General features: G+C 34.9%; 1 protein-coding gene across 9 annotated transcripts in view; it reads right to left on the bottom strand.

Moving 5' to 3' along the window:
* Positions 1-12,161, bottom strand: part of LOC100370101 (COP9 signalosome complex subunit 1-like) — a 49,866-nt gene extending 37,705 nt beyond the window's left edge. For 8 of the 9 annotated variants that reach the window (XR_014930093.1, XR_014930092.1, XM_085502304.1 and 5 more), the window contains exons 1-8: positions 12,048-12,161; positions 9,884-9,970; positions 8,658-8,842; positions 7,774-7,935; positions 7,455-7,590; positions 6,358-6,441; positions 4,417-4,557; positions 3,024-3,118 (exon numbers count right to left, since the gene is read on the bottom strand). Coding sequence is in view for 7 of the 9 variants with exons in the window: in XM_085502304.1 (XP_085358430.1) it covers positions 3,024-3,118; positions 4,417-4,557; positions 6,358-6,441; positions 7,455-7,590; positions 7,774-7,935; positions 8,658-8,842; positions 9,884-9,970; positions 12,048-12,080 (923 nt within the window). In the remaining 2 variants the exon portion in view is untranslated. The remainder of the gene's footprint in view (positions 1-3,023; positions 3,119-4,416; positions 4,558-6,357; positions 6,442-7,454; positions 7,591-7,773; positions 7,936-8,657; positions 8,843-9,883; positions 9,971-12,047) is intronic. The other variant, XM_085502300.1, reaches the window with a different exon arrangement.
* Positions 12,162-12,304: the final 143 nt, after the last annotated feature.

Genomic DNA, 12,304 nt, shown 5'->3' with positions numbered 1-12,304 from the left:
AAAATAAGTTGATGAATTGTTACTTTAAAGTACATCAGTCGTTACACTGCATGTGTGAACAATGTTGTCATGTGAACAATGTTGTCATGTGAACAATGTTGTCATGTGAACAATGTTGTTTACATGCATTGTATACGTCACATGGAACCCACAAGTGGACAGATAACAGAGACGATTTAATAAAAATATGCTGGCTAAAATAAATCTCTGTCACTTTTCACAAAATAATAATGCATACAAGACATGTAGGTAATAATAAATGGAAATTTGAACAAAAATTCAATTATCGTAAACAAAAATATAAAAATATAATTGAGGAAGATGTAGCACCAAAATGTTGGTAGGAAAAAATTATGATGATCAAACTGTTTTGGAAGTAGTTAAAGCAAGTACCAAAATAAACTGATCATGAAAACCACTGTCGCTTTTCCCTTGGAGCATTGTAATATTCCTTGAAACATTCTTAGCAGTGTTCATTTTAATCAGTGTATTTGGCCACCCACTGTAAAGCTCAACTGCAATGCATTGTTTGAATAATGGTCCCATGTGAAGAATACAAAAACATAAAAAAAAATTGGAATACCGTAAAAACTTGATTAATTCACGGTAGTAAAAATAATTATTTTTTCAAGTGCGCAAATTAATAGCATAAAAACGGAAATTATTGGTTTTTAGTGCGCGAATTAAGAGTACTTTTAGATCGATTCAAAAAGGAGCTGTTTTCATAAATTTATTAGTGATTTGTTTTGTTTTCTAATGAACACGATTACAGGACGTTGTTTTAGTGCCTCTGAGACTCGTGGCTGGCGACATTCATGGCGTATAGTCGGACAGAGAACACGCACTGCGTCAAGGATCATGCACCATGTTACACTTGAAAATGGAACAGTGAAATGGCAAAGGTCACTCTCTACACAATTGAACACGTGGCTACAAAGTAGCCGTCTGGCTACACTGCCATGTGTTCATTGTTTACATGATTGTTTTGTTTTGTTTTTGTCAAGCACTTTCATTTACCGGATTCGGCTGATACCCCGCCCTGAGCGATCTTCTGGAGGATTTGATTTGTTTTTAGAAAAATGTGAACCAAAAGATCGCCTGGGCGATGTTATGGCAGATATTACGAGGCCCATCTTGTCTGGAAAAATAACCCTGTGTTGATAAAAATGGTATCAGAAAATAATGTTTTGCGTTGACCAAATATAATCATGCAAAGTGAATTTAAAATGTTTTAATACATTGGTGAGAGGTCGCAATTTACATGAACAAGAACATGCACTAAGAAGGAAAAGCAAGCCAAAGTCGAAACAGGGTGCATCATGGACATGACACAACACACGCTGCAACAACTGAGTGATCAGCGACATCATTTTGGGACGCAATTGAACTTCAAGTACTTCTTTGCAAAACTTGCAGCGTGGCGATGCTAACATCAAGTGTGTGTTGGCTGAAGTTTGACCCCAAGTCACGCATTGAACTGGCGCGTTACCTTAGCAACCTTTTTCTTTTGTGCCCCGCGCGTCCATCTAGTAAAATTGTTATTATATCCGACTGTACTGTAATTACGAAACTTGTATGCAACTCTGTACTGGCTTTGAATATATCAAGGTAGTTTACTTAGTGCACTGCTTTTCTAATTACGCAAATTTGTTTACAATATTGTACCGGCTCTGAATATTTCAACTTCGTAATGTATTGCTTTCATGATAATTAGTTTTGTTTTTTTTTACTATTGTTAGGGCAGTGACCGGGGTATTGGGTCTGTGAATATTTCAATATCACCGACTTGATAATGCGTTGTATTCGTAATAATTACGCAAACATAAACATACCATAAGTCAAATTAAATTTCACTATAATATAATAAACTCTGGGCAGCACACTTCGATCGCATTATTCACGTACATTTCGACTGAACTCGTGCGACATTGGGTAACGACCTCCAGAGTTTATGCACTGATATTTAAATTCGGGCCACACAGCTTGAAGCAAATCAATATAGTTACTTGTCATTTGTTCAAAAAGTCTTTCAACTCTCACAAATACCATGAACGCGAAGAGTTAACTGGCGGTTAAATGAAAGGAAACTTCTTTTTTGGACAAAAATCATGTCAGGACAAGATTATGTGTGCAAGGTTAGATTTATAGAATGTACATGACCGCTTAACTCTGTTTTTTACCGAATCCGGTATAATGAAAATGTGACACAAGGTCAATCGCCCGACCAATCAAAAATGGCAATTTACGCACTATAAGGTGGTTCACTTAAATGATGTCATAAAATAAAATCACTTTCCAAAATGGTGGACACATGGTCAATGCAACCCTGTGGACCAGCGACGAAAAGCCCTGTACTAAGCTTTCCATCACAGAAATTCGTAATCAATGTGCTGACCGTTAGATATTTATCAACTATGTAATAATCTTGCCCAACATCTGTAGTGTCGTGGGGGAATGATTTTTTCAGGTCAAATCTTGATCGAACCTAAACTGCTTGCTAATTGAAAGGCTGTGATGACCGAGATCATCTGCTATTGCGGCTACACCAAGTACTGATAACATAAAAACTCAAAAAAAATGTATATTTTTAATGTCTTCATGCAATATATTCTGAGTTATGCACTTTATTCTGGCCTGCGAATTAATAGAATACAATTATAAATATGTTTTGAATGCCGCGAATTAAAAGGATACTTTTAAAAGTTAGCGTTCGAAAATAAAATGGGTGTGCCGAATTAATAGAGACTGCGAATTAAACAAGTTTTTACGGTACACTTTGTCGTCTGTCATGCTTTAAAGGTCCAGGAATCACTTGTTACTGATACATGTCAAAGCACTTGTTAAAAAAAACGGTAAATGTAAGGTGGATAAATCTTGATAAATAGAGCACTTACAAATAATTTCAAATAATTCACAGACTGATGCAATGTTTGCATACTGTATGAAAGCTACACATGTCAGCGACACGAATTGATGAAGCGCACATGCATGTTACCAAGTCCCTATTCTGTGTATACACTCACCTGCTAGATATGACATTTTTCTGTAATTCTTGCCGGTCGAAAGACGCCAGTGCACAAAGACCACCATACATGGCAGCATTGTTGGGTGAGAGAAGCTAAAACAGAATAAAATATTGTTACAGTATTTTTTCAAAATTGCTTAAAACTGGTTGAAATATATTACACACAATGTTTTAAGATCTACATCATCGGCACTGTCACAAGAGAGTTGTAACTTCTAACATCACTGCCAACAAATTACGTTGACTGATTGAAAACTGATTAAAATCAGACAGATTGATCACACCATCCTTTAGGAGAGATAAATCATAGTATTGTATTCTAAATATCTAAAAATCATGTCAGTTTTAACACCATCGTGTCAATTAAATGTGCCTGTGCTAATGACGGCATAAAAATGTTACATTTGGTTACAAGATTGTCTAGCCTACAAAGAATTGACAGTCGTTTGGCTTAACAAAAGTTTCTAATTCAACCAAGTGTTAGCACTGTCACCTATGGGAAATCCATTAGTGGTGTGGTGCCAATATTGTCTAACACTCCCACACCAACTGACATGTACAACTACCACAAGTTTCGTATCAATCTGAGATGCAGACAGTATTACTTAAGTATGATGAGATCAAGTTAAGAGAATGTATCTTTAGATTATATATTTATCAAATATATATTTTTACAACTATAATGAATGGATTAAAGTGAATATGGCGGATAAATGTATGCCTGATATTCCACTACAAAATGGTAGAAATACTCTTGGCCCAGGAACAGCATTCTTTGAAAAAAATGACTACCAGTCAGTCAGTCATCTTGCATTTGATCAGTTAAAACAAATGAAGAGCATCCATGAGCAACCAAGATCCGATGCCAGAATTGTAAGCTGCATTTTAAAACATTAAATGGCGACCATTCAGCAATTATGAATTGGATTATGAAACGATTGCAAGTGTGAAATTTCGAACATGTACTATATTTCTCATGCATGTACCCCAGAGTACAGTCAGCGAGTATACCTTCTTCAAACTGTAAGTTTATGATATACAACAGTATGACTACAAAAAAAATAACCTTTCTTCCGCATCACTCTGTTGAGATACACAATCCGTATACTGTAAAATACTTTATTTTTGCTGGAATTAATTTTCACTGAAAAAACATTCTGGGCATTTTGTATGGAATTTATTTTCACTGATTTTTGACGAGTTGTGTGTAAAATACAGGAAAAAAGGTATATTCGCTGGATTTTATTTTCAATGAATCATTCCTTCAGCGAAAATAATGAAAATTAGTATTAACAAATTTACAATTACAAGTATTTACAGTACATGGTAATTCTTTTATGTTATCCTTAGTAATTACAAGTAAAATCCAGAAATCAGGTGGAGGTACTTACATCAGGAAAATCACAGTGATCAAAAGAAGCTTGTAGGAAGTATTTGGCTGCTGCTTTGTATTTTTTAGTTGCTAGTTCCGCGAGACCTGCAGCACATTTCAGTTTAGTCACGACGTAGAGGTTGTCCTTCATATCTCTTTGCTGTTTGGTACAAGTGAGGAATATATTATTACCAGTACATGTGTGTCAATGTCAATGTACAGTTAAACCTGTGTTAACGACCACCTGTGCAGAGCGGCCACCTGCTCATAGCGACCACCTTTAGTACAGTCCCTTCGCAGTTTACACGTTAAAGACACTGGATATAGCGACCACCTGTCCAACGCGACCAGCCTATTGTAGGCCTATTCACACTTTAACCTTTGTATAACGACCACCAACATTTCCATCAGACGGTCTCAGCAAAAAGACAATAGCTACTTGCGAATCGCTAACAGGAAAGTGGCCATATGTTACGTTCAGATTACCGAGAACGCAATCTTTAGGGCTAACAGACAGGGGTGACCATCGCAACTTGGTTTGTGAAGTTGCGAAAAAGTAAAAAAAGTTGAATATCATCTGAATGTAATGTCTGGGGACTGGAAAGATTTTAACAACAAATTAAAAAAGTTTCATTCAAAGTTTGAAATGAAAAACTAGCTTGTTTCCGATTGGTACTATACTATCTATCCCCAGCCGGCCAGCGGCAATTCTGTGGACTGTCTCGCACATGGAGAGCAAATTCTTCTCGTCTCGAAAACAAAGAAAAATGAACCAGTTTTATTAAATGAGAGATGTTTTATTTACCTTGTCGACATGAAATATCCAAACAAAATAATAAAACATTTGTTTATTTTGTTTTCATCGCAGGATTGCAAAATCCGACCTATTTTGGCCGCCATGTTGTTGATCGTTATAAATTATGCTAATGAAGCTAGCGCATGGGCAAAACGTATTGTTACTGAGGGGTCATCTCAGGGTTATTCTCAACGAAAGGTGTTTTTTTATTTTGATCCTATTTTTTTATAAAAGGTAATATCAATAATTCGCAATCGAGAAAATTCGTTTCGTTTGGGCAGTTTTGACACGTCGATGCTTGCAACAAATAACTGTAAAATTGTGTGTACGATCATCGTGTTTTATTTCCGGTTCGTTTGACTTTCTGATTCAACGCCGAGAGTTGGAGCAATCGTTATGAGTTTGGTAAATTTTGTTTATTACCAATGCTTCTTCATTTTTAATGCTTGCTTGTTTGTTTTTTCAAACACGGCAACTTTGCCCGTGCATTTTGTCACAGTGTACAATCGACAATACTAACGATGGGACTGATTACTGGAATATGTGTAAGAGACTGGGGAATAAGACTGCATGGCGAGAGTGTGGAAGACCCAGCTGAAACGCCAATGCAGCTGATCGTTGACAATCGTTCTTGTGCATTAAATACACCAATGAATCCATGGGCAGAATCACTTGGTTTCAGTGAATTTACATGATATAATTTGTAGTAAAAAAGTAAAGCTGTAATTATCCAGATGAAAATGAGTGACTTTTATTAAAAAAAACCTATTCATTGTAGGTTTGTTTTTATGTATTGCTTATGATCTCCCTTAAAATTCCCGCCCTAATTAATATTCATGATTGAATGAATAAATTAGGCCAACTCTATATAAAGACCACCTGTCTATAAAGGACAGTTTGGCTCAGTCCACTGACTGTCCTTTATAGACAGGTTTGACTGTATTTGTTTGACAGCTTTCAAAAAAAATTCACTAGTACCGGGGTAGTTGGAAGATGAATGGAAAACTCCAGTTATGAAGAAAAGGAAAAGAACTCAAATGTAATCACTTTGTTTTTCTATAAATGTACAATGTATTATCAGTACATATTATGTTACTGTTCATAACAACTTAAAATATAATCAACAAAAAAGTATTTCTGAACAAATAAAAATGTATTGCTTACGCGAACCTCAGAAATTTCGGGAGTTGCTTCAGCTTTGTTGACGTAACTTAGCACGTGAGACCAGTTTTGAAGGTGGACGCTAACCTGTAAAAGTACACGAACACACATAAATAATACAGACATGAAGTATACATAGTACAAATGTATGGTGGCAACTGCAACTTGAGATAAGACGGTGCATTTATACATGATTGTCTCTGCAAACACTCCAATGTAAACCATGGCCAAAGAAAAAAGAACCAGTGACTATCAACTAAAGTCATTATTATGTACTTAAAGTGCATTACCAGTGCATACTTTCATTACTAGAATTATTTGATTTATATATCATATCTACTGTATGAATAATATACTGTAAATCATTTCATTTTCACAAGTAAAAACTTTCACATATTCATGGTTGTACACATTCGTGAAAACAAAATTTTGTGAAAAGTCACTAAGTGGAGTACGTTGTAGAACACCAGAGTAATATTATTAAAGCAGTTTACAGTATTAAACAGAACAACAGTACACTTTTAGAAAGAAACATGTACATTTACTTTATTAAAAGCACATCTCTACCAAACCAAAAATTGCAATAATTCAATTAATTGTATGTTAGACTTATTTGGATCATGTTACAAATGGCGTGAACAAAGGATACATACAAGAGTCCAAGAGAGCATGACAATTAAGTGTGATCACCAATTCAGTATTATACACAAGGCCTCATTGGAAATAATCAAAAAGATATTATATTTATATATTTTTATTATATTTTTATAAATGATCCACTTTTTTTCCACTCAATAATAGATAACTTTGTTCACATTTTCTGTAATTTTCACTGAATTCAATTTTAATCTTGGAACAAAGAGACAGTGCTTCTAGTTTTTGATCAAAAAAAATAATAAAGATTTTATGTGGAAATGAGCAGACTATAAATGCGACTATTTTATGGATGGTTCCTGAAGTTGACCTTGGCGCTCAAAGGGTGAATATTCTAAAATGCATTTAAATATTTCTGCCAGTAAAGCTATTATTGTGACATGGCTAATCTCCCCATCCTGCCACCACATCCAAATCACATATAATCTCTTGACAGCAAAGTTTACCTTGATTACATTCAGACACATATTGACAACATGTCTGGAACTGGTGCAGTAGTCACGAGCTCTCGAGAAACACTTCAGCGCATTGCTAAGGTCTCCTTGATCTAGATAATGGTCGCCGAGATCATCATGTCCTCTCCTGAAAAAAGATAGATTAGTGTGAAGATCATGTTTGATCATGAACATCAAACTGAACGAGTCAATCCATATAAATACTGATGCCAGTCCGATCTACAAAAATAGTTGTAATATAATCTTTCATTTTATCCCTGGTAATGACAAAGTACCAACACCCACACATGGTTGCAGACACTCCACTTACCTTATGCTTTCTTTAATAGAGTTGCCTTTGTAATTTTTCAAATCTGTATCTAGTTTTTCCAGTTTCATGGCAGCTTTCTTATTGGTCGTCTCTACCCACTGTGTGTCCAATGCAGGAATACTATGAACTAAGCCAGCAATGGCATCTGGCAGTGCGGAAGAGCTAAACAACATGAAAGAGACAAATATATTATAGACCATATATTTTACACTGCATGTGAAAAAATAAATGTTGTATGACTTTATAGTTTTTCCCCAAAATATGAGGACACAAGGTTTTTTTTCCTCACATAGCTCAATTGTTTCATATTTCGAAGAATCTGGTTTAATAAACACTAATAATTATTATACATCTGTCAGCGTGTTGTAATTTTGCAGTATTTTACGGGGTATTTTCATCCTACCATATTAGGAAATGCAAATTCCAAATATGGAATGATTACGCATGTAAGCGTCCTCTAATAATAAAAACAAACATGACAGCCCCCGGACCGGACCCCATACAAAAAAGTTCACTCAATCTGTTCTAAACATTTTGTATTTCTGCATTCCCATAATGTATCCTTGGGAGGAAAAGATGTATAATAATAAGGTTATTGCGAGGCTACCCAAAAGTATGCGCCTGGACAGTACACAGCCTAGATACTCTGATCCTGCTGTACTGTCTTCATGCATACTTTTTGGTATCCTCGTAATAACTTCATATTCTTTTAAACTAGATGGAAAACAGTATAAAGTGCATCTGTAGACACCATGGTAGTCCACCAAACTTCACTAAGAATATTTGATAGCAAGCCCACAATACAGATTGTTTTGGGCATATGTTTATAAAAATAAGTAAGTGGAAAGTAAGATGACATTACATATTTATTAACAGATTAATACCTTGCTGAAGCCTCTTGTAACTTTCTATGGATGTGTTGATACATTTGTGTATTATACGTAGATTGCGAGTAAGACAGTGACATCTTCAGTGCTTCAATCCGGAAACTGGGACAGTGAACGGCTATGAACAGTAGTCGGTTGATTTTAGCCAGCCCAGAGTACTGAGCAGCATACGCCTCAAGATCCTGAACAAAATAATGCAGACATATTGCTTAATTAACTCCTAGAGATCCAGACTGAATGTGTTGCAGATAAATAATAAACTAAACACATGTGATATGGTGTTTGTATATGCACAACAATGTGGCATTTAAATTGTCAATAATATATATAACCACAAAGAGTTGACCAAATCTCACCAAAATATTGTTTTAGACATAATTGCATGCACAAATGTGACCCTACACAAGGCTATACATGTATCACATGCGATGTGAAAACCAAAGTTTGAGTTGTTCCCATCATAAAACCGGTCATTGATGCGCAATGTACACGATTATGAAAAATGACACATAAAATCATCAGTGAGAGGTTGTCAGAGAGAAATGGCTTCTCAAGATGACAAAGTATGACATGATTTCACCCAGGGCACCTGACAAGTGCATCTGTGTAACATGTTTTATTCAAATCTGTTGAATGGTACTTGAGAAAAATTTGGCTAATTATTATGCAAATTATGTAATTTATATGTACGAATTGCAACAACAAAAATAACCATCAAAAAATGATCATTAGTCTTTGAGATATCAATGGAACAGAGGCACACACAGATGCAGACACACACAGATGCACTAACGGCAAAGACTCCCATAGTGTGCTTCACACACAGAAAACATTCATTACACATGTATGTACTGGTATATATAATTTATTTGCTCTACTGGAATCATTGTATACTGAATCATTAAAATACAACTTAATTTTTACCACAGACTATTGTCATTTATGTAAGCATTACCGCATAAACGCTTTATTAAAAGCACATCGTGGGACTAATTGAAATCATTTATCTCAATGAAATACAATACTATTAAATTTGTATCAGGCATGCATTTCCAACAGAAATATATAGTACCAGTATGTCAACATTGACAATACAAAAGAATTTTAGAATACAAGAATTAAGTCTGTCAATTGTTGCATGCATTCACATGGTGTGGATTATTGGAAACAAACAAACGTCTCTTAGAAAAGAAATCAACAAGTAAGACATATATATACCCTACCATGGTTGGATTTTCCACTGCATATACCAGCTCATGGCTATTCTCATTATCCTCAGGCTGGTCAACTTGCATAGGCTCAGGAGGCCCCTGTCAATAGATTAATAAATATATGTACATCAACACTAATATTCTACAATGTGCACTAACCTGCATTTTATCTAATACTTATTATGTGTGTGGCACTGGATTTTCTGACAAAGTTACTTTTTTATAAAAATTCAAAGAATAGGTTATTAAAGGTCCAGATATATCAAGGAGTTACTTGTATAAAGTTTAATGACATACTGTAAAATACTTTATTTTAGCTGGAATTAATTTTCGCTGAAAAGACTTTTTGGGCGTTTTGTATGGAATTTATTTTCAATGATTTCTGATGAATTGAATGTAAAAGATAGGAAAATAGGTATATTTTGATTGTCAATTGTCATTACGATTGTTCAACATAAATAGACTGCGGTTTTATTTATATTTACATATTTTCAGGTTAATAAATTAAAACATCATGATCGTGAAATTAAAAGTTTGCACATGAAGTTCAAATAACAAAATTCACAGTTTGCATAATTTTAACCATTCACTGTATCACATGTACGACTATTTAAAAAACATAATTTAGAACACCACACGCAACCACATATATGCTATAGGCACATCAATTGCACAGAAAGAGTCTCCAGACACTAGGTACAGATACCCAACCAAAAAAACGATTTACCTTCCAACATAGTGATATTTTTAAATTAATGTTACGGTACTATCAACCATTGGAAAGTATCATTATTAATTTGAACTGAGTAAAACATCATATGATGATGAACTCCTACAGCAATTGTATTTATCGTTAAACCACAGTCCCTCAACACCCGGTTGGGAAACGCCTTTGTTCTAAGGTGTTAATCCCCCGTTCGCTGGTAACAGTGCGCGTTATGCTTGTGGAGTGAAGCCGATGACGTCATAGCATCACAGCGTCTTCCTGATTTTGAATTGTCTTCCGTTCGGCTCCAGTGAAACTTGTGCCGTTTTATACAGTTTATTCCGAAATTATTCTTAGATACGCAGGTAATAGTACTCGTAAAGACTTTCTGATAAGGTACGTATAATTTAAAAGGTATATTCATTGAATTAATTTAAAAAATCAAGATTTCAATTTCAGACCGTCACAGTCACCACCGGTCAGTGTTGAGGGACTGTGGTTAAACATACCACACAATTACTTGGCTAATATGAAACACTGCCACACTCACTATTTAATTACAGCAACTAACTACCGGTACCAAAGTATTCATTAGTATTTAGCAACAATTCCAATATCTACACTACTAAAATATCAGGGTCATTAAACTATATTGTTGCCTGTGTTTCTTTCTTTTTTTTTTTAAGATTTGACATGTGACATAATATGCATCATATAGTAAATATACAGTAATGGTTTATACAGTGTTCACAAGGTACATGTCGTCAATTCAGAAGTTACTTGTCAACAGTCAAAAATTACTGAGCAAATTCATAAATTCATTTTCAACATCATATGGTGTCATCAAGTCACCAAATTTCGCATACTAATTTCAATTTAACACTTGAAGATGACCCTTGCCCCTAAATTCAGATTTGTTTTTGCACATGTTACTTGAAAGTTCAGGTACTTTAACAACATGCACACTATGACTTGAATAAGGTAAATTAAAACGCAGAGAGTATATAGTAAGTAAACCCAGTGAATATAAAAATCAGATGGATACCCCCGATAGTCTTTTAAAAAAAAAAAAACTTAAATATTTTTCCGTATCGTACCGAGATTTTGCGGCATAAAAACAAAGGGACCTATATCCACGAAATACAACTGACAGCAGGCGCCAGTCACCGAGTGCACGACAGCTCCCGTCTCTCAATAATTAACATAGAGGTAAAATTCCTAAACATAATCTGTGTCAATTGCATAGATGTTCAACACAAACATATCAGTTTTCTCTTTAGCACAACTTACAACAGAAGGCACGTCAGTGATAACATGAAACTGCAAATAAATTAATAATCCGATTTTCACGGAAGTCGATTGCGAGCTGCTGTTCAGTTCTTTCAATTCAATCCATTAAACGATGTACACACTTCTCCGTTGTTATTCCGTTTTTCAGATATATTTAAACTAGAATAACTGGACACCTACCTGCAAAAACGGTACCTGTAGTGGTAGAGGCATGTTTTCTTATTTTCGCGTTAAGAAGCAAAATGGCCGACAAAAGATAGGTTTTGTAACACCAAATTTGATTGGCTGACACCAAAAATCGATATTTGCCTTACAGTGTATGTTATGTGTTTCGGTTTTTATTCAAGCCATTGTTACACTCTTGCATACGCACTATATTCTAGTCTGTCTAAACAACAATTGTAATAACTAAAATTTGTGAATAACGGATAAGTTTT

The sequence above is a fragment of the Saccoglossus kowalevskii genome, chromosome 8 (genome assembly GCF_978046115.1).
Source record: "Saccoglossus kowalevskii chromosome 8, keSacKowa6.1, whole genome shotgun sequence".
Lineage (NCBI taxonomy): Eukaryota > Metazoa > Hemichordata > Enteropneusta > Harrimaniidae > Saccoglossus > Saccoglossus kowalevskii.
This window is presented reverse-complemented; position numbering and strand designations above follow the sequence as displayed.